General features: G+C 30.4%; 2 protein-coding genes and 1 long non-coding RNA gene across 3 annotated transcripts; 2 read left to right on the top strand and 1 right to left on the bottom strand.

The window, feature by feature from the left end:
• The first annotated feature begins 2,349 nt into the window (after positions 1 to 2,349).
• On the top strand, positions 2,350 to 16,542 carry LOC107995363 (allatostatins). Its single transcript, XM_017052833.3, has 3 exons — positions 2,350 to 2,506; positions 14,804 to 15,088; positions 16,063 to 16,542. Exons 2-3 carry the CDS (start codon positions 14,828 to 14,830, stop codon positions 16,393 to 16,395), a joined length of 594 nt encoding a protein of 197 aa, XP_016908322.1. The 5' UTR covers positions 2,350 to 2,506; positions 14,804 to 14,827; the 3' UTR covers positions 16,396 to 16,542.
• Positions 13,606 to 16,161, bottom strand: LOC133666551 (uncharacterized). Its single transcript, XR_009830843.1, has 2 exons — positions 16,035 to 16,161; positions 13,606 to 15,158 (listed from the first exon to the last, which is right to left on the bottom strand). It is a non-coding gene; the product is annotated as an uncharacterized LOC133666551 (long non-coding RNA).
• A 1,969-nt stretch (positions 16,543 to 18,511) lies between the features above and the next one.
• On the top strand, positions 18,512 to 24,660 carry LOC107995272 (protein amnionless-like). The gene is made up of 6 exons (XM_017052663.3): positions 18,512 to 19,417; positions 19,991 to 20,295; positions 20,430 to 20,553; positions 20,653 to 20,884; positions 20,970 to 21,123; positions 23,414 to 24,660. The coding sequence occupies exons 1-6, from the start codon at positions 19,136 to 19,138 to the stop codon at positions 23,754 to 23,756; spliced, it is 1,440 nt and encodes a 479-aa protein (XP_016908152.2). The 5' UTR covers positions 18,512 to 19,135; the 3' UTR covers positions 23,757 to 24,660.
• Positions 24,661 to 24,740: the final 80 nt, after the last annotated feature.

Raw genomic sequence — 24,740 nt, 5'->3', positions numbered from 1 at the left:
ATATTTTTCATAGAAGTTAAAGGGAATTATTTAAAACTTATCCAACAGTTTTCTACGATTTCAAGAAAAAAGTTGAAATTTTTTGATATCGATATATTTTGAAATTGAAAATATTTTGTGGAATGTCCATTATATTTGAGTTAAGTTTGTTTGTCGTGATATTTTGTATGAAAATTGGATTTAAATTATGTTTATATAAAATTTTATTATAATTTTATACGATTTATGTTGACAATTTTATTCTTTTAAAACTGGTAACATATTGTGCCATATGAAAGAATTGATTAATAAAAAGAAATGGTTCTTTTCAATTTTTGCTTTTTCAATACTACTATTGTTATTTGTAATTATATTGTTAAGAATATCTATTTAAATCGTGAAATTATTATAAATATTATCAGCCTACAAATTAGATAATAAATTAATGATTTAATTAATGATAAGTAACAAATTTTTACCATTTTTGTTAAGATGTATCGAATAAATTTAACACCATAACTCTTATACCAAATCTACTAATCGTTAAAGACGAAAACGGATGAATCCAAGCAAAAAGTAAATCGAAAGAATTATTGCAAAAAAAATAAGAGATATTTCGTTTTAAAAAGATTATAAGTCTCAATAAAAGAACAAAAAATAACTTGAAAGTTGAAAAATTTTTAAATCTAGATACTTATACTTAATTGTTTAAACAATATAAATTGTTTTAAAAAATTGTTAAATGAATATCTATGTAAGAGTAAAAAGTACAATGATTTTGAAATAGAAAATTATTATATTCGATGATTTTATAAGCGAAAATGTTGTTACAAGAATTGGAGAAAAAATGTGGAATATCAATAGTGGAATTTCTTGTGATTCGATTTTTGAATAACATAACGAATTGCAAATGGATTGTAATAAATTGTGAATATATGAGAATGGAAAAATGGAAAATTTGTGGATGTGCAGTTTCAAATTTGTATCCAATTATAGGTTAAAAGTTAATTGGTAAAGATGCACGGATACTGACGATTTCTATTGAATTATGTATATATAGATTAAAAGTTAATTAGTGAAAATTTATTGGCATTGATAATGATTTAATATTTTAAGACTTTGATTAATAGATTAAACTACAACTGGATGACATTTTACACATAAACGTTAATTGGTGTAGATGTAATTATATTTTGAAACGACACAATTGGGATATTTTTCATTTAATTTGATTGAGATTAAAAATTTAAGTTAAAAGAGCAAACTTTTCACTTAAATACGGATGTAAAATGTAAATGAATATAAATGTAATGTAGAACTATTGCAATTAATTTAATTTTTAATCGTTCCTTAGTCGTTTCTTTTCACGTAAATAGAAATTCAATATTTTTAAACGATCAGAGAAAAGAAAATCCCAAATTAATAAAATATTTGATTATCTTTTTAAAGAAATTAAAAAATAATATAATTACTTGATAAAAAAAGCAAGGTTTAAACTTATTTTAAATTCACAAACTTTCCTATCTTAAAGTGGAATTACCTTAAATATCACTTTTAATTATAATATTATCTCAAAATATTTAAGTACTTTCTTAAAAGTCACTTTTTAGAGTAATAATAAAAAAAGATAAATCAATTTTATTCACAATTTTTATGATCCCACTATTCTCTTTAAAAAGCATCATTCACTTTCCAAGATTTCCAAAATTTAAACAAGTTCTTTTCACTCCTTGTCTCAAAAAAATATAAATAAAATCCGAATTCACAAAAGAAAACAACTTCACTTTTTCAATTCATTAAAAAAAAAAAATCAAATCTCTGACCAAACTATTCATCCAAAAAAAGAATCTTCATAAACAAAATCCAAAGAAATAAAAGATTCTCTCACCCATTCACCCTTACCCAAAACCAACCATCTACTTTCTCCACAAACCTAAAAATCACCAAGAAAAGAATCCAATATTAAAGAGAAACCAGAGAAACAAATATAATCTACACTTTCTCAACGAAATTCCTTTCAAAAAAAAAAAAAAACAACAACATGTAATCCACAGTCCCAAACAAATCGAAACAAAAATCATCCAAATACAGACAACTATAATATAATATAATATCGACGCGCAGCTACCTCGAATCGCACCGACTTCGAAGACGGCTCGCGACAAAAGGAGAATTGAATGCCGATCGCGGGACGCGCGCGTATGCGCACGCGACGACACGCGCGAGAAAGACGAGGCTAACAAGGATATCTTGTTCGCCGTGTGGAAAGAGGAACAAAGAGGGAAGAATGGGAAGGGGTGAGGGAGGGTGGCCGACACGCGCGGCCCACGGCACACAGGCGGGTTACACGCGTATAAAGGGTGGCGTCGCGATGCCCTGATCGCCATATCCCGCGTAGACAGCAAACTCGCGACGCTCGGCGTCGACCAGACGAGCCTCGACACCCTTACATTGTGACCCACGTGAAACGGAAAACGGTTCGATTCCCGGAGGGAGCCGCGACACGTCGCCGATTCTTCAGCAACAGGTGAGCTTCGCACACGCACGCACACATCTGCTTGTCGAATTTCGCGGAAACGGTACTTCCGCTTTTCGTTTTTGGATTGGATCGATGAGAGGATTGCTATGATTGATTTTTTTTTTCTTTTTGAGGATTTATGTTATAGTTTCGTGATCACGCAGTTTGGAGAAAGGATGATAGGCTGTGAGATTGGTGGAAGAGTTAGGTTTTTGATGATAGTTTGATGGAGGTTGGTTTGAAGATAGTTGGAAAGAAGTGATTTCGAGGGTTTAAGAATTTCATTTTCGAAGAAATTTAATTAGTTGGAAATTTTAGAGTATTTTATTTTGTGAAAGGATATTGTGAAATTTTGGTGGAGTTAAGTTTATGATGGTTTGATGAAAGTTGGTTTTTAAAAAAGATGGTGATTTTGAAGAATTTAGTTAATTCATTTTTTGAGGTTTAATTGAAATAGTTAATTTTGTGAGAAGGGTTTTTGATAAGGATTGACTTGAAAATAGCGAATAAAGAATAATTTTGAAAATCGCAAAATAAAGATAGGATGATGATGTTTCAATTTTCTTTGTAATTGGATTTAAATTATAAACAAGTTTTTCCTTTTAAGAATAAAAATTATAAATGAAAAATATCAAATTTAATTCATAGCTTATGATTCATAATACAGTATATTCTTAATTCGATCTTGATAGAATGCAATTTCAAAGAACTTCTATTAGAATTTAATAACTGTGAATATCTTTTTAAAGACACTTAAAAATTATTTAAAATTACAATTATAAAATACAATTTTTTTTTACGATTCGAAACAATTGATAAGACAATAAATCACGATGAATAAAAGTTAAAAAGAAGAGCGTGAAATGATACACATCTAAAAGAATAAAAATAAAAAATAATCTATAATCATCGTGTTTCTTTCATCAAACTTTCGTCAAACATAGTCTGTAATTTTTCGAGAGTGTGCATTCTTGAAAATTCGACGTTTCCATAATTGGATTCTACAGAATACTTTCGTTCCATACAATTAGGGGCCCCATGTAATAAATAAGAAGGCGATGTTGTAAAGGGAATTTATACTCCGATACTCTTTGCTTAACACACGAATATTTCAAACAAATAGCAAAGGTGAAACATTGAAGCTGTCTTCGAGGATGTTTTTGCAACATTTTTAAGAAGCATCCCTCCTTTAATGCAGATGCCATAATACCATGGACGAGAAAGCTTTTGAGATATTCGACGGCTCGTAATTTCCCCATTATAATTTAATTATCGCAGAGCAGACTTGTAATTATTTTAAGCAGCGTAGGAAGCAAAAAGTTAAACTCTCTCTCTTTTGATATCAATTTCATATCAATTTTATCCTATATTTTTTTGGAAAAATTGCTCTAATAGTAGGAAAATTAATTGGAAGATACAGTATAGATGCAATTGCTGAAATTTGTGTAGAATTCGATTTAAATTTTCTTGGCAATTGATATTTGAATAATTTGAGAAATTTGAATCTTTCTCAAGAATTGAAATGGTTGAAATATTTTAATATATTCGGAATTATTTATATTATTTAGATTTAGAATCGAATTTAGAAATTTGCAAATAACATTATGAATGTTAAAATAAACAGTAAAAATTGTAAATATATCACGAAAAAAATATTTTAATCAAATTAAATTTTAATTAAATTTAGTTTAAAAGCGATGCTTGTACAACTTGAGAAATTTTTAGAAAAACACATTTGTTCGGAGTTTGATTTATTTTTTTTATTTTACATTCTATTTAATTAAATATTGGATTCATTTGTATACAGATTCTGCCACAGAAAGTTAATACTAATGTTGAAAATTATTATTAAAGTTGAAACGGATATAAAATGTAGACGATTATTCAGAAATGAAATTAGAAACGTGGCTAACTTGAAGAACTTAAAACGATGAAGATTCAGTTAAATATAAGAAGAATATTCATTACCTCGCTCAGTTAAATAAGTTTTCTAATTAGTTAATCTATAAATAACAATAATACTGATATTTGAATGAGAATTCTTGCGTAAAAACATATAATCATCGATTAATTATTAAAATCATTAAAATTCTGACAAATAAATAATTAAAACAATTTAAGCGAAGAACAATCTAAGAATTTAATTATCTTCGAAAAATTTATTGAATTCGTGCTTCGAACTATCTTAATTAAAACTTTCAATGCTTAAAATATTTTCCTTCTTTCAGAGCAACAGGTGAGCGTTTTATCAGGATTATGAATAAAAACAAGAAAAATCTTCTTTTGTTATTTTCTCGATCTTATTTTTATCTAAAATTTTATCGTCCTAAGTAACGAATCAAAATATATTTTTCTCCTTTATTTAATTTGTTGTGTCATCATCGTCGTCTCACTTTTATCGATTTTTACTTGAATAATCCTTGGACAAAATCGTTTCGAAGTGAGAAAAAAAAAAAAAAAAAGAAAAAAGGAAAATTGGTCGAGGAGAAAGTTCAAAGGAACAACTAAAAGAGATAACGGAAAAGTTTTGCGAAGATGCGACAAATTACGTGTCACAAGAGTGATATTACCACTTTGTTCTTTTATTTCAATGAAATTCGAACGAAAATATTCTGAAAAAAAAAGAACACGAAAGTAATCAAAAAATAATTAGATTTTTTTATAGGTATAGTTTAGTTTATATAGAACACTTATTTATAATTAATAAGATTAATAAGAAATGAAAAAGTTAAATGGAGAGGAGATACATATATATGTGTAAATATTATACACATGTAGTTATGTTATAATAATAACAATAATAATAATTATGTAGCACAAAATTCTTAAAAAAAAAAGTACGTAATTCTCTTAAGTTAACTTTGATTCATTAAATTTTTCCAAATTATGAAACAATGCAAAGTTCTCGCAGAAGGAATTTCTTATTAGTACTAGAATTTCGAGAATTTCTCTAGAGAATCTTACCAAGGGTTATTTTAACACGTGCTTTTCTTGATATTTAACACGTGCTCTAAGTAATAAGTACTGTTCTTAAATATTTATTTAATTAGTTGTCATTTAATATTCTTTTTTAAAGTTATAATTATAGATCATTGATTATATTTTATTAAAGAATATAATTTCAAAGAATTTCATACATAACTTTCAAAACAATTAATGCATCTTATTTAAGATTCCAGAATATATTATTTTGATACATTTTACATAAATTAATTATAAAACAGATAAATTATATTACATATACGAAAAGGAAATCCAAGAAAATTGAATTGAATATATGAATATATAAATATACAATTATCAACGTGATTAAACATACGAATATATAAATACATACAATAATTAATCTGATTTAATTTTTCCAAAAAAATATATAATTTTCTAATAAGTAAAAAATAAAATTTTTCGTTTTTCTTTATTTATTCATTTTTTGTGCTAGATATATTGCGAAAATAAAAAAACTAAAATAATTTTTACGATAATTTCCATCGATCTTATCTTCTATCGTCTATTTTTCTAAAAAATCAATTGTCATCAGTGTGAAAATGATCTCTTATTCATTATTCATTCTCTGTGAAGAATATTTTCTTCTATTTTCGCGTGTTTGCACAGTGAAACCATTATAAATCGCAACAGATATTTTTCTGTCGCATATGAAATGGTTAGTCGTCGGAAAAATTGTTTGTCAAACCGGAAACTTCTATTGACCAGACTTGTAATTATCCTGAAATTTCCTGTTATCCTGTAATTACGGATATTATCACGTATAATTGTAAAATTCGAGTTTTGAAAATTCATTGTTTTGAAATTCGAAAATTTAAATGGAAACATGTCTACAAAAAAATGTACTCTCTTTAAAAAATTGTTATATTATTGTTCAAAATATGAAATTTGTTACTCAGATATTTTTATATATTTTAAATAGATATTTTTAAATTTATTCGTTCATTATTTTGAAGCTTTTTTTGGAATATATTAAGTGATGTCTTTTGTACGATAATTGGAATCTTTCAATTGGAACTTCTTAAACTCATGATGGTTTAAAAATTTTTTAAAACTACTCTTTAGAAAAATCTTGATATAACGATGAAATTTTTACTAACTACCCACTTTGGTATTAAAAGAAAATTTTTATATTCAAAGAATAAAGTTTTTAATTAACGAAAGTATATAACTAAAATATAATTTGAAATTATTATTTCCTTGGAATAATTACGAGCTGTTTCACAAATTGATTTTGATTTTCAATTGCATTAGATTTTGCAAAGTTGGTTAATTGACTTAGAAATATGAAGTAAAATATTTTGTTTATCGAATTTTGATAATTTGATTAAATAACATATTGGTTAATTTAAAAATATATAATATAAAAATATATCAAAGGAATACTTACTGAAAAATGAAAGAAAATATAATTTCTGAATAATAAAAATTTTAAATTAACAATTTCAAAGTCACTAACGAAATTTTCTCAAGGATTATTTGATTTTTATATAATCTAATTATCGTTTAATTAATTTTTAATTGAAATTAATTGAAATAATAAAATGTCAAAGATATAATTTTTAAATAAATAAACTCCATTATTTACAATTAATTCGTATGAGAAATTTGTCTTCAAAAAGAAAGAAAAAAAGGATCAAAATATTAAAATTTTAGAGATACAAATTTAAATAAACTTTTAAATACTGACATTTCGTTGGTCGTTCTGTATGCGAAATCTTTTCCTTTATATAAAAAGATATTAAAAAATTTAAAGGTCACTATCAAACTTATCATTTTAATTTTATTTTTGTTTAATCTCGATAAATGCACATTTCGAAGCAAAATGAACCTTTCAAACACATACTCGTTCAATATGTTCCTTATTAATAAAATTTTTTATATCTACTTTATGTCGTACTAATATTAGCAAATAAAAGTGAAAAAGAGAAAAGAAATAAATAAATGTGAAATAAAATATTGGCAAACTCATCGGTAACGTTCATCCTCGACATACAAAACAACTCTTCGATTAAAATAAGATTTTTTAATTATCTCATCGAGGAGAACGAGGGGAAAAAACTTCGCCTCTCCTTCGTATCTTTTTCACGATACGAAGCACAGAATTGATATCTAAAACTTTCGTTCCATCGAAGTTTTAGCTGCCAAACAAGAAGAAATCGTCTCTTCTTTCGAACAACCCTCTCGATGGCTGTGGAATAATCGAGAACTCGTATCTGACGCAGAACTTTTATGTCGTCCGAGTTGTCAAGATCTTACAACAAAATATTGGTTTAACTCTACTCGAACGTGATGTGAAGGTATAGAGAATTTCATTATGTAGTATCTCGAATCGTGTTACCGAATGCTAAATATATTCCATTACGATTTAATAGATGAATTATTTGTTGGATTGACTTTATCGTTAATTAATCTCAAAATCTATTTTCTTTTGTTAGAGATTGATTGGGAAGAGAATTGGAATTTGAATGGGAGAAAGTTTAAGTAGTGTAGATCAACGATTGCAGCAAATGAAGTTGATCAATTGTTTGCAACACTTTTACATTTTACAAATAATTTTATAATTTTAAAGTAATATCAATCTAGAAAGATATCTTGTTTTTCAGTAATAATTTAAACAATTTTACAGACGTTTCTGGAAATTCAAATTTACTGAATATATTATATATTATCTTTTCGAAATCTGAGGCTGAGAGATTTCTTAAATATTATTACTGCTAATTATAAAAAAAATATTTTCATTGTTATTCGAATTGTTACTCTAGAGATTTTCTAAAATATCAAAAATTTGTAAAATGTATAACATTATATCCGAATTTAAATATTTTCGATGCCCCTATTTTTTTCTTTTTTCTTTTTACATGATTGTAAAAACACAGCTATTGCAAAATCCTCGTGACACATGTTTGCTTTACACGTATATTCGTCGCACAGTCTTTGTTTTCCAAAACGAGTGGAAAGGAGGGGGTTGAAATTGCGCAGATCAGGCGAGGTTATTAGAACGACGTTATTACCAGACTTTTTGTAGCTTGCTATTGCTTGTCTCTGCATGAAGTTTAAAAGTGGACTAATCGGCCTTCCATGAAAAATCTACCAGTCTCACAAGTATTCTAGTAACTAGGAGCTACTCAATAAGAATACTCTGTTTGGTGCCACGTTGCGTTTTCATTTTAATCGCGATGTCCTCTTACGAGCCGTTTGCTTTGTTCTCGTGATGGTAGAAATGATTACTTAGGCAGATTTCGAAAGGTTATTTTAAGATAATAGACAGTGGAAGAATTTTAAGATGAATAATCGAAAGTGCATAATATGAGAATGAATTCTGAAATTGCATAATCTTAGAACCAATTATTCTGTTTGCAGATTTAATAACGTTTGATTAAATTCTTCTGCAATTTAAAATTTTTTGAAATATTGGATACGGAAATACTGGAAATATTTTTAGAAATTTATGTGTGGAATCGAAAATAATGTTTTAAATCATAATTATTTAAATGAAAATTCTTGCAAACACGATAACAATTTTAAAATGAATGTAATGTTCAAATTCAAATTTACAATATCAAAATCTTCTTCCAATAATTTTTTCCATCTGAATTTTTCAAACTCGATTTTACAATGTTTATCGTCAAATGATTCTTCAAATGATATGAATCGAGCAAACGTAAATTTACTTTTTTATTAATATTTTCATATCGCGAAAATGTCGACCAATTTAACCGAATTGACATTTCCTTCTTCTCGTTCACTGAACTATACATTTTTCTATAGGACTAGAAATATTAATATTCCACATTCTTACGGCCAATTTCTCACGATAAATACACGTTAAACAACGACTGACCCAATTCAACGAAGCGATTTATAGCTACAAACAGTTCCAAATACGAAGCCATACTTTACCTCTCTGTTTTGTGTTTGAACTACTACTGCTATAACTTGGAAATTCGCTGCCATAATAGTGTTCATTGTATTGAATTTCTAAACTAGAGACATCGAGAAAGGAAGCTAGTGAAGGCAATGATAAAACTAGTAAGATTCCATTTTGAAATTTCGATAATATTCTGTTTGTTATAAATTTCATGTTCCTGCAGTGATATCAATATTTATGAAACCTTTATTGAAAATTGATTTTTACAATAATCAGAATTTAAATTTACATTGAACATTAGCTGATAATTAACTTAAAGAATTTTAATTTCCAATTTAATTTTAAAAATTCGAGTCAATGTTATAAATTATGATCATTAATATTGAAGAGAAATCTCGTTTTCCATTCATAATCCAATAAATCTTCGTTAAAAAACGTATGAAAAGTCGGCAGTGATTCGTGAAATGAAATGAAAAATAAAAATCTTGGTTCAGGAACGATAAAGAAAAGGGAACAACTATATGACAGAAGCTCGAGCGAGTTAACGCTCGACGTCGATTCGACGGTAAATTTTACGTCGAGAACGACGCTTTAGTAAGCTGGAGTAACGAAAGCAGAAGAGGAGAATAACACGAGAGGAAGGGACCGTGAAGAATTCATAAAAATCCTCGTTGCATCCTCCTCTTACATCGACGACGAATTTCACGGATGAAGGATTATTTTCAATGATGGCGCTATATCGATCATGGTATAGCCTGTAAAAATCTCATTATAGCATCAAATATCGTATCTTTCTTTTTTCCTTCCTCTTTTCTTGTCTGTTTAAATATCAAATATCTCGTGGAAGTTAATGATATCGCGATATTTAAAGTAGCAATTTCCTTTGATTTTTTTATACACAAGTTTTGATCTAAAAAAAAATTTTCTTCTATAAGAAATCTCCCTTTGTTGAAATGATCTTTAAAAAAAGATATAGAATGATACACAAGTTTGTATGATGCAAGAAAAACTAAAAAATAGACGAATTTTTCTATCGTTTCTTGTTGTATGAATCTTTGTATCGAATCTTCTTTGTTCCCCTCCATCGGCCATTTATCCCTTTGGAACTTATTCATTTCACTGTCAACGAAGTTTTCCAAAGATGACAATATTTAACAATACTCAACAATGAATAATCTTGACGATTCTTTTTTAAACAAAACTAAATAATAATTTCAGCAAATTAGGAAAAATAAAATTTTTCAAAAATCTTGCAATTAAGATTTCCAATGAAAGTATCTTCCGTATACCGGAAATTGGTATAATGTTGGAAAAGTAGTCGAAGAGAAGATATGAGATTCTCTCGAACGAGATTTAATTTCACGCCGTACGAGATGTTTTTCCATCCCCCGAGGAGGGACATGGAAAGGTGACGTTAATCTCGTTTCCGGCACAAGTTGGTGTACGTTCAGTGGCCTGTCGATGAGATTGATGGTAATCGTGGCTCGAACTTCGAACCTCTCCCGAATTCTCGCCATTCTCTCGATCCTTTTCGCACTTCTGAAAGAAAATCTAAAAGAAACGGAGCAAATATGAACAATATGATATTCTGCAAGACGTCGAATCTTAAATTTTCTGCCCTCCGGATTTTAATGTTTCGAAATTCCTCTCTCGTGAAGGAAGGACACACAATTGCTATAAAATAAATTGAAAAATTCGCTTAATCTTCAGAGAAAAAGGGATTAACGAGATCTAATTTTATGAATCCGTAGATGCAACGAAAGAGTAGAAGAAACAGATGTAAATTTGCAAAAATATTCTGGAAAGAAAAAATAATCTCGATCTAAACGTTTGTGCCCAATCTTGCAAAGGGTACCTCAGGGATGACTCGTCCATTTCATCAACGTCCAATCTCATTAAACCGGAAGTGGAGGGTAAAACTAAGAAGGGAAAACGTGTGTGGGAGTCGATCAACAAGGGTTCTGAACGAAAGACAGCTTAAAATTTCATTAACGAATCGTCGATGGGTTTGCCCATCAAGCATGCACTTCTAATTCCTTTTCCGGTCACAGGGCATATCATATCGTATCATAGACGACTTCCTGTCACAATCCACTCCATTTTTCATAATATTTGACACACGGAGAATGATGATATGATCGATATTTTTACTTGTGGAAGAAATAAAATTGTGTTATTATTCTTGAAGTTTTATTGTTATCATTTCGTTACTCTTTATTGTTATTGATGAACGAAGAAATGAGAGATTTTTTTTTAATTTTTTTAAAAAGAATTAAAAGATACATTTACGAAATGGATTTATGTGAATAAAGATAATAAGATAAGAGAAAATCTTTTGAAAAAATACGAGAATGAGAATATTTTTGAATAAGAAAGAAAGAATCCAGGAGTAAATTTACATTTAATAATTTTAGAAAAGTTATTTTGAATAATTTCATTGCGATAAGGAGAAACGAAATTCGTATCATCGTTTGAATATGAGATTTTCTTTAGAAAAAATATATATATATATATCTTAGAAAAGAAGATTGAAGAGAGTGAAAAGAAAATTATTATTTGAAGAAACATTTTGATAAAATAGTTATATAATCAAAAATAACTCAAGAAAAAACCATTATTAATCAAGAAACTATACAAGAAAATCAGTTTCAAAAAAATAATAAAGAAATTCCACAAATCCTCGAATTCGAATTAAAATTAAATCATTGAAAAAAACAATAAAAAATGATGAATAACAAAATACACTGCAATTACAAAATTACAAAAAATAAAAAATGCTGAAATCACAATTTTGCATCATATCCGCAATTAATCGAAACTTTTCAATAGAATTTCCCTCAGCTGTCACTCACTTAAAACATTTTCCAAACAACAATTGAATTAACCTTCACCGATACCGAATTAGACGTATTTCGTGTTACTCCTTCGTTATCGATTCAGTGATGCGTATTTGTTTGCATATATCTACACATATATTGATAATCATCTACTTCGAACTTAATCTGTGACGATATGTGGAAATGAAACAAGCTTATGCGTTTCGTTTAGAATGAATTGCAGGAAATATTTTAAATCGGCAATAACAACGATTTTATTAGATAAGAGAATGTTTCAGTATATATATTTATTTCTTAATTTAATTAAGGGAGATGATTTTTTTTGATTGATGATTTAATGATTTAAAATAAATAATTCATACCTTTAATTTTCTCAGAATAGCAAGAGTTTTCCTCCTTTTGGATATTTAATTTTTAAACTAATTTTTAAATTCGAAATTCCCTGAAAGAAAAAGAAAAACGTGCATCGCATTAAACACGCGAAACAAAGTCAATGCAATTATTTTTCAATTAACGTTAAATTCATTTGCAAATTCTATTTCGCCCATAAATCGCAAAAAAAAAATATATATATTCTCAAAAAATAAAACAAAACAGTCACGCAATGTACACGTGGTGTTGATGCTAGCTCAAAGCTACTGAATATTAAATCGATAACACGCCACGATACAAGACACGTGATCGACCAAATCTGACCGGATAACTCGTCCTATCTCTTTCCACTTCCGTCCTCTCGGTCCAATGACCCCAAATTCTTAATCTGCTTGTCATCCAAGAGTTATAGAAAAACTTTAATGGACGGAAGAGGGACATTATTCAAAGAAATTTGCAATTTTATTTGAAAAAGTTCCTCCTTTCCTTTCTCCCCCTCCTCTTCCTTTCCTCCTCCTTCTTCTTTTCTGCGCGTCTTCAGCTCGAGAAGATCGCAAAGTTAGATTTGCTCGGGCAAATTAACGCGAAGGAACTAACTTCCTGCGAACGAGATATCGCAATAAAAATACAGGTGTAAATTAAAAATTAAGTCCAACGGATGGCGAGCGTCGAAGCACCTGTTGCGAGAAGGGTGCAAAGATAAGTTGGAAGGTCTCTTGGCTATATCGTAGGATTCAATTTCAAGAGAATTAAATTTACTGAATTATGATGATCGATACATTGGAAAGTTTCTTAATTCGCAAGTTTTTCCGGGGATTTTATTCGTAAAATTTTTTCTAAGATTTTGTGCGTTCCCACGAAAATTTCTTCATGTCAATTATTGAGCTTCGTTATTAGACTCGTAAGATTTTCCATTTCAGAAATTTGGTTATCGACTTTTTTTTAAATTAAAACCTTTAATTCAGATCTTTCATTATTGAAAAATATTGAATTGCAATTTGAGGAAGTAATTAATTGGAAAGTTCTTTTATTTTTAAGCGATATTTTATTTCTCTCTCTACAGCCACTGCTCTTTGTATTCTAATTTTTATTAATATATTTTCACAAACGTATTATTGATCTTATGCAATAGAATAATTATTTTTCATAGATACAACATCATTCTTCGTTAATTTCATTTAATTTAAACGTCTTCGTAAATAAAATTCATTCATAAATTTTAATCAAATCTTTAAAAATCTTCGTTCAATTCCGAATTGTATCAGACAATTGTTCGTGTTCCCCTTCTTTTTATCTTCTATCCCTCGAAAAAAGATCACAAATTGCAAATTGGAAAGCGCAATGTGGTTAATTCTTCACGATTTATTTGGATATCCGGCGCATCCAAGTATTCTTTCAACAACCACGAAACGATTGTAAATCCTGCAAATTAAACGAGATGAGCTCTGGAAAGCGTATATTCCATTTCCCCTCGCGTTGCCCTCGTCCCTCGCGCGGAATTGCCACTTTAAATCGAGGCCGATTTAATTTCTCGCAGAAATGAAACGGTAAACGTCGCCACTGAAATTTTCACGAGCCAACAATCTCGGTATCCAACGATAAACCGTGAACCGAAATTCTGAGAATCAAAAATCTTGGATAGAAAATATGACGATCGAACATTTCGTGGAAAAAAAGAAGGAATTTCTGGTTATAAATTTCACAAATATTTTTACAATCATTTAAGAATTTTTTTTAAGTAAAATAAGTCATGGCTTATGATAAAGGATTAAATAAAAAGAAATAAGTAAACAGCAGCAATGATAAATTTAAATGAACAGTTTGTCTATCATTAATTAATAGTATTGAATTTCAATGAGATACAGAGTATGGTAACAAAATTAATGGGATTAGTAATTTAATAACCAAAAATTTTCCAACGAAATAGCACGATATTCGCAGAAGTATAAAACTCGATTCGAACTGGGAAAACCACAAATCCTTGATAAATTAGATACGTGGAAAAGCAATTTTCGAGAATCCGTGTCATTCGCTATTCATCGCGACATTTTCCAACTCAATTCGAAACCTGGAAACTGATTTGCTTCGAAATCAAAATGTTTCTCCCTGCGCGAATAAAATTATCCGTGCGCCAACTCTGAGAATTTAATTTTAAACTATCGTTTCGAATCGATCGATCGATTTCAATTGCAATTTATCTTTTTTTTTTTTTTTTGAAATCAGGCTTAAAAAGAGGCAAAGTGCAGAATGAGGAGCAGGACAAGTGTTCTGACATCGAGCTTGGCTTTCCTCTATTTCGTCGGGATCGTGGGAAGGTCAGCCTTAGCTATGGAGGAAACACCAGCCTCGTCTATGAATCTTCAACATTATAACAATATGTTGAGTCCTATGGCGTTCGACGATACCGTGCCTGAAAAGAGAGCATACACTTATGTTTCCGAATATAAGAGGCTACCCGTCTACAATTTTGGTATTGGAAAGCGTTGGATCGATACCAATGACAACAAGGTGAGAATATCAGGATTATTAAAATCTTCATATCCACTGTGAAGCCATTCAAGCATAATGATTCTCAAACCTGAAAATATACGATCAACAGTTTAGTTTAATTTTCAATATTTTTCTTTTTCTGTTAAGATAATATTTACTTGTATATTATTTGTACGAATAATACGAATTTAAAAACATCAAATTAAATTTAAAATTTTCGTGTAAAAAATCGCAAGAAAAAATCAAGAATTTTGTCATGAAAACCCATTCGAAAAATAGAGAGAAGCATCCCATTGAATTTTCTTTTTGATTTATCCCGATATCTCAATCCGTTCTCGAGATACAAGGATTCAAAGTTCCTATACCGATTGACGCTATAAGGTAAAAATTATGAATGGACCCGCGACCTAGTGACCTACATATTTTTCCTAGAAATGCGTACTACGCTTTTTTCCTGGAATCGCGTCTGACACTTGTCTGGAGTTTGGGCTAGGTCAGTGAAACGAGGGGCGAGCGAGAGGTCCGAGTAAACAACAAGGACGAGGATAATAAACGATGGAAAATTACTCTTTCCTTTACACGACGATATCTCGGGAACCGGAAGTCGTATCGAGATAAATCAAAAAGCGTTTTAAAGGGGAAGGATCCGCGCCTCTAACGATCTTTCACCCATCGCGCTAAAGTCGCTATCTTCCGAGCTACATCAGTTTAAAGTTTTCCTAATTTTAATAGGATTTAATCGATTTTTAAGCCGAGTTGTGTAACAGATATATTTACTCCTGGAAAAATATTGCCTATGACGATCTTAATGGCGTATCAAAAACTCTGAAACTGATTTGAAAGTCAAATCTTCTGATCCTATCGATTCGAACCTTCTATATATATATCATGATCTTCTTCTCACGAGTTTTTCTTCGATTTAAATTTTCCATCGTATTTTCTTGCCAAAACGAAAGAACCTTACCCATTCTCGAAACGTTCTATTATTCCAGAGAGGGCGCGACTACTCCTTCGGCCTTGGGAAACGAAGACAATACAGTTTCGGCCTGGGGAAACGAAACGACAACACCGACTACCCGCTCAGACTGAACCTGGATTACCTTCCCGTCGACAATCCCGCGTTCCATTCCCAAGAGAACACGGACGACTTTCTCGAGGAGAAACGGGGAAGGCAGCCTTACAGCTTCGGATTAGGGAAGAGGGCGGTGCATTACAGTGGCGGACAACCGCTAGGCTCGAAGAGACCGAACGACATGCTCAGTCAGAGATATCATTTCGGGCTTGGGAAGAGGATGTCCGAGGACGAGGAGGAGTCGTCGCAGTAGGGCCTCTTCGATATCGGTCGACGACTCGTCTCGATGGTGTGTCGCCGACGTAAACGGCAATGTAGCTCCAATTCGATGTCGCTGAGTTTTATTGTCAGACGAAGTATATCGATTACGCAACAATAAAGACACATTTTGAAGTTTCAACGTTTCTCTTTTAACAGTTTTTTTCGCTATTAATTGGCTTGACCGGGTAAAGAGTCTCATCGAGACAATAATTTTTGCTGCTCTTGATTCAAATATATGCTTATTACTCTTTCGATTATAGTACTTACTTGTGGTTTTCAGTGAATGCGAATCTCGAGGAATTCCTTTTCATACATTTTTTGAAGATCGTTGTATAATTGAAATATTTTTTTCACATATATATTGGAAATTGGTTAAGATAGGAACATAGCATTGAAATAGAAATTAATAGGGAAAGCACATTTATATCAATGTTGAATGCAATTGTTGTATACAAATCTTATAATTGACAATACGATCTTACAATTTTATCCTTACAATCGATCTTGTAAATAAATTTTAGATGCTTGTGCATTTGTAGTATCATAATCCATACGTTGAAAATTTGTCTTTCATAATTTATTAGATATTAATTTTCTTTCAACCGATTAATCGACTTGGGGACAATTCAAAAAAGAGTTGCTTTTTGATCATCCCAAGACAACATGATTCCTCAAAAAGATAGAAGAAGAATATAATTCGAAGAAGCTATTGCCATTCGTGTCATTGAAGACGAATTTTTCAATAAAATTATTGTCGTTGAACAACATCCACTTTCTTGCAACTTTTCATTCCTTTCAAGCGCTAATAAATCGCTCCGTGGACTTTGCTTTTGCTCGGTCAAGCAACAGATACTTTACATTTCCTTCGTAGATTTCAATTTTCATCGAAGAAAGTTCGACTTCGTGACTTTATTCTACCACGATTCGCTTTGGTTCTCGTAAAAATGTTGTAAAAATTAATAATACGAATGAATAGCAGAGCTGGGTGACGGATCCTTGGATTGATTTTGATCTCTATGATAAAATGCAATAGATTGGAGGCATCGAAGGATGATCGTATGATTGGCTTGGATTCACGATTAACGAGAGATTGTGGAAAAGAATTTTAAAAATGAAACGGCCGAATTTTTTCTGAGACAAAATGTTTACAATATTAATTTGAAAATGATTTATTAAAGTTCCTATTGTATAGATAAATTTGTTCATTAAATTGATAATAATAATAATGATAATGATAATGATAATAATATGTAATAAGCCATTTCATCGCTGATACGATGTTACACAGATTTTAACATTAGAACTACCGTAATCAAGTTTCCCACATTTTGCCACACTATATACTTTTGGCAAATATTCTAATAATATTCTGATGTTACTCAATGATGAATATTTAATTAGCTTTTTAGAATAGAAACACGATTGTATCAGGGATACAAAATGGCACAAATGGATTTTGGCCGGAAAGAAACGAGCACAAGCAAGATCTATGTACCGATATAAAAGGGAAGATGTATTAATATATATTATTATTATAATTATCGATATATTTAACATTACGCATTCTGGGTAGTTCTGGTGTTGACAGGAATTTATAAAAAATGAATTCCATTATTTTTCTTCCATGATTTCGAATAAAAAAATCACATGTTTTTGTCACAAATTTTCAATAAAGCATTTATAAACCTGCTATTTACATTTTTTTATTTATTCACGAAATCATATATCGATTCATCGTTTGGAAATATAATATTTCGTAAATAATTAACAATGTTATTTTAATCATCTCTGGAAAATTTCGAAAGCGGATCGAAATTTGGAATTTTATTTGGGACGAAAAATCATTGTGTAATAAAAAATTGAAATTTTTCCTGATTTCAGCCTAATTAACCCAGCTCTGTGCTTGTGTCCAATCGTGAATTCAAAAGTATATTTCCAAAACCCATGTAAATGTTAAACGTAACACTTGATCGTTACTCGAATAAAAGAAACACCACGAACTATCGTATTATTTTTAAAATGTTAATTTTAAGTCAAGTCTTTGTTTAAATTTTTGTTCAAACATTTGACGAATAAATGTTCTTCAAAAAAAAAAAAAAAAAAAAAAAAAGGAAAGGGAAAAAGAGACGAAAAAAATGGAGCTTATAATTCCTTGAATAACCTTGTATATTGATGAAAGAAAAAATTATTTATCCTCAGAATTTTCCATGGAAAAAAAGCTGCAAACGAAATATTGCAATAATGCCTCGTTTCAGTTTCAATATTTAAAATTTTTAAACATTGTATTAATTTTTTAGATTAAAAGTATTCCAATTCAAATAAAAAAATTGGATACGTATGAAAATACGTGTGAATATATTTTTTAAAAAATGATCTTCCACGCGGTTATTTTAGTGAAAATCGTCGAAAGCTAAATAATAGAGATAATAAAACAAGTCTGTAGCAGTATATCGTAAATCTGGCACGCCCCTTCGATTCCAATTATCCGCTTCAGTTTCTGATAGTTTAGCCCGACAATCGTTCGTTCCTAGTCGTTTCAAGCTTAGTTTGATATCTGTGCCAAAAATTTTTACCTTATTCCTTTTCACTATTTCCATTATACTTCGGATACTTCCTCTGAAATCTAAAATCTTCGATTAATTAAAAAAAAATGAACTGAAATTATCACTTCTTCGAATAAATAATTTAATTAATCGATTAAGAAAGAAGTTTGAAAAAAGAATTTGTTCGATATGAAAGTGAGAGTCTCCCGCGAGATTCGAACAATATGGATATTTTTCGCGTTAACGTTAAAATCGTCGATTTGCGTGGAGAAATATTGGCTCCCAAATTTAGAATGGGAGACGGCTGAAAATTGGATTGGAGGACGTATACCGGAATTAGATAGTTACGTGACGTTTCCTTTGGACATGAGACACGCTGTGGGAATTGGGAAATCCGAGAATCTGAGACTCTCTGGAATTGATCTGGCCAGAACTGGATCCTTGGTCCTATCTAGAAACGGAAGATTACAGGTATAAAGCGTAAATTTTCGTTCATTAATTTGTGGAAACAGATTATTAACATCGATATATAGTCCTGGATCGATACAATTGTGGATTAATGCAATTAGGGCAATGATAAATTAAACTAATGGTATATTGAATTTATATTTAACAAGTGTAATCTTCAAATCTCTAAATTAAATTATCATTTAAATAGGTTATTGAGATGTGATAGATATGGTACTGGTTGAATGTGACATTTTCCAAATTACTAACATCTATAAATTAAAATAAGTTATGAGAATATAAACTACAATTTAACAAATATAATCATAAATTTTAATGATTAATTAAAAATTATCTCGCTTGAATAAAATATTTTTTCATTATCTTTTTACCTGAGAGTACATAATTGAATATAAAAACAATCAGATAATTTTCCGATCTGATCTTTTTTTCACTTCACGCTTAATAATCTACAAAATTGAATCAAGGAATTATCGTTCTGTTATCGAAAGATAGCAAATAAATTCAATAAAAATTACTTAAAAAATATATTCTTCCATTAATGACCATCCCTAATAATTAATTCCATTGGAAAAGTTAACCGAATCGGGAAAGTCGTCAAAGGGAATCAGTCAGTGGTCAAGATCTGGTCACTTGTTTTGGGCTGATCCAGAAAATTGGAACGGTAGCTCGGAGGCAGCGCCTCATCTCGAGCAGGTGCCCTGCCGTCAGGACACCGTAGTTCTTCCGGAGAAAAGGCGGGTCTTCAGCGTTCTTTTGCCGATGAAAAGCATCGAAGTGAAATCGGTTCGAACGAGCGATGAAAAGTATCCATACAGCGCCTGGCAATGGGCAGATTTGGAAACTGGAAGGGAGTTCGAGAAAGGTATATCCACCGTGAGGTAAGTGGTAACAGAAATTTAAATTTTCCAACTTGCCAGCAATACTCTTACTTCAAATTTAACTTTCCAATCTTCCATTATTAATCCTTTCACAATATCCCTTCTTAACTGAAGGATAATTCAAAATCTCACAGATACGCCGAATACAATTGCGGAAAGTGCTCCTGCCAGGACGATCCTAACGGCTACTACCTCGAGGAAATTTGCGCCATTCAAAGACCAAAGTGCGGATACTCCCCCTGCGAGTATCCACTGTGGGTGAGTGAAAAATTGATTAACATCATCGATACGTATATATATATATCTTTTACCAGAAGAATTATCATCGAAATCCTTGATATTTTGAACGAACTTCAGGTGGAAGGGCATTGCTGCAGATATTGCGGTGGTCGTTTGTCTCTGACGGACAAGACGTCTTTGTCGTTGGTCCAGGCTGCCGCAGACGAAGCTTTGGAAGGGCGGGAGAAGCTTGTTTGGCACGTGAGACGTACTTGGAGCGGGGGTGTCGAGGTTCTGATAAAGAAAAAGGGCGATTACTCGGAGATCGATATTCTCGAGGGGTTGGAAGACGTGAAGAGAACCCTTTCGAGTAAATTCCGTAACTTATATTATGTAATGTCGTCCATTCCTGCTTTTTATATTTTACTCATTCGTTCTCGTTTCTTTCTTCACAGATATGAAAATCGAGGTTTTCACCGCAGAAGTGACCGGTGCCGCTTTGCGAGAGAATGGCGCAACTGTCGCGCTAGCTTCGTTGTTCGTTACACCATTGATCCTCCTTGCGCTTTTATTCATCGTCTTCTTGTACTTTGGCTACTCCTACAGACAGTAAGTAATATATTAATCGTGTTACAGGCTTTCTTGGAAAGAAACTGAACGTGTATATATTTGTGCGTATTCCATATGTATAACAAAATCGTGATATTTATTCACCGTTTTATATCTTTATATCTCTTTATATTTATGAGAATTGATGAACAATTTTAATAATGCTGATTTAAAACGATAGTAATTTAAAAAATTTATGGGGTACAATGGGATCGTAAAGAGAAATAGTGGAAAGATTATTCTCTGTGAGAGATGTCCTTTTTATTTTTATTTTTATCTTTTTAAATTTACGATCGATATGAATCAAGAAGAGTTTTTTCCTTTTTTTTTAAATGAAACGATGTAATACGATTCAATTAAAATTTTTAAATTCCTTTCCTGATCTTTCAAATTTTCAATAAGTTTGCATCGAAAGATGATTTAATACATTAGCATAAGCAAAGGGAAAAGAGAGAGAATGGAAAAGGCAAAAGGCCAAAAAAAGAAATCAAAAGAAATAATGACTGGAGGAGAGGGGAGAGAGAGGAAAATTAATAACTCGTCAAAAATACCTGAACGATGCACGTTTTCGCGGAACGGAGAACGGGAAATGAGTATTTCAACGAGGAGTTCATTGCAAAAAAATTGCTATGAAGCTTTTCCATATCAAGCTCGTCCCATTTGACCCTTATATATCCGACATGTGGGTGTCGATGGCGAATAGTGTCGAGTGGCGGAAACAACGAAAACGTGGAAAAGAAGGATAGGGAAGGAAAGGGAAGAAGAATGGAAGAAAAATGCGATGGAAAAAGTAATTACGCGGAATATGAAACATGAGGGAAAACTGCTTGCTGTACTTGCGACTCCTATGAACCGGATGTCTGCAAAATTAACTTCCCCTCAGGATGTTTCTAGACGAGAGTCGAAACGAAATACGTTGTCTAAAAAAAAAAAAAAAAAGAAGAAGAAGTCGTTGGATAAATTTTTAATTGTCACGATATTGGACGATATTTCACTGGTGAATTACAGTGAGAATTTATTGGTACATATTTTTTTATTACACTTTTAGATCTTCGTTTTATCGAGATCTCAAAAAAATTACATTCGTGAATATAAATTTTGCTTTTACTTCTTTTTTCAAGTTTGAATGTTTGTAATTTTTAAAAAAAAAAAAAAAAAAGAAGAAAAGGAGTAAATGTGAATATTTGTTAAAATGAATCTTTTGAAAAGAATTTAAAGGAAATTGTGGAAAATACTTTCAATAATTGCATCTCAAGTTTGAAAAGATTGATGTTATTTTGGTTAATTGTTATAACAATCGTCATGAATTCTATTTGAGACGGGGAAATTTTTATTAATTCGCGTGATTTCAAGCGACGAAACTATCAGGAAAACAGCGGAGATTGCTTCGATTCCACGTGATATCACATGTTTGCGCATGGTAAACCGAATTGTATATTGAAACACCTGCGATTTCTAAACTTTGTTATCTGACAAATTATTGGAAACTGAAATACATAATGGAGATACAAAGAAAATGTATATGTACATATATATTTAATCGAACGATTTATGAGATAAAATTTCAAATCACGAGAAAAAAAGAAAGAAGAAAATAATATTTGAAACCTTTTTAAATTCTATTATATCTGAAATTTACAATAATTCATAATTTAATGTATGGAATATTGTTGGTGACCATTGAAAAAAAATAATTTTCTTAAATAATATTTTGTCAAAATATGACGAGATGAAATTTTATGCTCGATAATATGTATTAATGTAATTTCTTTTTTGAGACGATTTTTAAGAGTTACAGAACTTTGATGAAAAATATTCATAAGAGGAAAATGTAAATTTCTAAAAAAGGAGAACCGTTTAAACTGCATAATCGAGTTCTTCAACTATTCCTTAAAAGTATTGATTTTAAAAGAAAAAATAAAATTCGTTAATCTTTTAACTTCTTCTCTCATTTTGCTCCACATCGACAGTTAAGAGGACGCATATAATACAATTTTAAATATAAACTATAAAATCGAATTACAGCGAATATGTCACAAAGTTCTAAGTGGAAAAAGTGAATAATAAGAAGTGAAAAAATTGGACTGGATATTTCAATTTAAGAAATAATTAATACAACCATCGTAATAATTCTTCAAACTTTGTGAATTAAAAATATTAATATTCTCTCGTTCTATCTCCTCTCATGGAAGATAATCTAACAGAAAAATTTAAAAAATAGAAAAGAATGTAGAATATTTTAATTTTTGCAACTCACTGCAAAATTGATTTCGTATTAAATAATTTTCAGAATTCTGACGGCGTGCACACAAATATTTTCCTCGATAAGGGATGGAGTTCGCGTGGACAAGAATCAGGCTGGCAAACCATTCGGTTTCGCTCGTTTTGAAAATATTTCAGAGGGTAACGTTCGAATAACAGAGGTCGCCTGTGAATCAAATCTCGAGAACAAAGAAACGGATAACAAAGATTCATCTTCAGGAGGAAGATTCGAGAATCCTTTGTACAGATCGAAAAGAAAAGGTCGTAAGGAAGAAGGAGAAGTTTTGGACATGGAAAAACCCCTGAGTTTGGCAACCCTTAAGGATAAAGTGGAAGAGGATCAGATCGAGGAAGTGGATCTTGATCAATGATCTTTCTCGTACAATTCTTAGTATTTTACGTTTTCCTGTCTTATTAAAATTTAACAAATTTGAAAATTATCGAAGCTAAACGTAGAAAGCGAAGAAGTTTTAAAAATAGATGTGAAATATAGATGAAAACTTGCAACAAAATAGGAATAGTATTATCGATATTATTAAATTTCAATGGTTCTTTAACAATGTTAATTGAAACGTGAGAAAATATATATTGAATTATAAAGATCTAGTTGGTTAAATTTAATAAATTTGATGCAAGAACTATTTTGTATAATCAGACTAAAACGTTAAATATTGACACATTCGTTTTTCTTTTGAAAAATAGCAATAATTTTAAAACAATTTTTTTAATAATGCAATTTAATTTTGATCTGTATTTAAATTAATTCAGCAATAATTTACTGAAACCTAATAGAAATAAGATATAAAGAATGACATCACTTTTTTTATTTTATCACTTATTTTATCCACTCTGAGAATCTACATACGGAGGAGGAATAATAATAGAAATGTAATGAAATTCTAAGAGATAAAGTTAACTTGCATGACATAAAGTTATTTGAAGTGAGGAATTGGCCTTGAGAGAACAATTGATTTTCAAATCGATCCTTGCATTTAGTCCATATCGTTGTTTTCATACACCGATTACATTGTCTCCTCGTGCGTGAATATAATTTCTTCCAGTTATCATGATTGTACCAATAAGAATGATATATATATAAGATTGCAATAGAAACTAAAGTTAACCGAGTTTACTAAGATTGCTTGCGTATAGTTTCTATTTAAATAAATAAATAAATTACTCAAATCTTCATATTTCGCTTCCTCTTTTAAAAATCCTTGTTTTATAACATTACTCGAACACATTGTTGGAAATAAATATTTCAATTATGATTCATTTTTTCTTTTTATTTATCCATGACTTCTTGACACGATTCGATCAGACCTAGAAAAAATAAACGAAATCCACATATAAAT

Source organism: Apis cerana, linkage group LG8, assembly GCF_029169275.1.
Source record: "Apis cerana isolate GH-2021 linkage group LG8, AcerK_1.0, whole genome shotgun sequence".
Classification (NCBI taxonomy): Eukaryota; Metazoa; Arthropoda; class Insecta; order Hymenoptera; family Apidae; genus Apis; species Apis cerana.
This window is presented reverse-complemented; position numbering and strand designations above follow the sequence as displayed.

Excerpts from the sequence above, each read along its gene's own strand:
- LOC107995363 (XM_017052833.3), top strand. The coding sequence starts at position 14,828 with ATGAGGAGCAGGACAAGTGTTCTGACATCGAGCTTGGCTTTCCTCTAT. Across the intron at positions 15,089-16,062 it reads TCGATACCAATGACAACAAG|AGAGGGCGCGACTACTCCTT; the intron begins GTGAGAATATCA and ends CTATTATTCCAG.
- LOC107995272 (XM_017052663.3), top strand. The coding sequence starts at position 19,136 with ATGAAAGTGAGAGTCTCCCGCGAGATTCGAACAATATGGATATTTTTC. Across the intron at positions 20,554-20,652 it reads CCTGCGAGTATCCACTGTGG|GTGGAAGGGCATTGCTGCAG; the intron begins GTGAGTGAAAAA and ends AACGAACTTCAG. Across the intron at positions 21,124-23,413 it reads TTTGGCTACTCCTACAGACA|AATTCTGACGGCGTGCACAC; the intron begins GTAAGTAATATA and ends AATAATTTTCAG.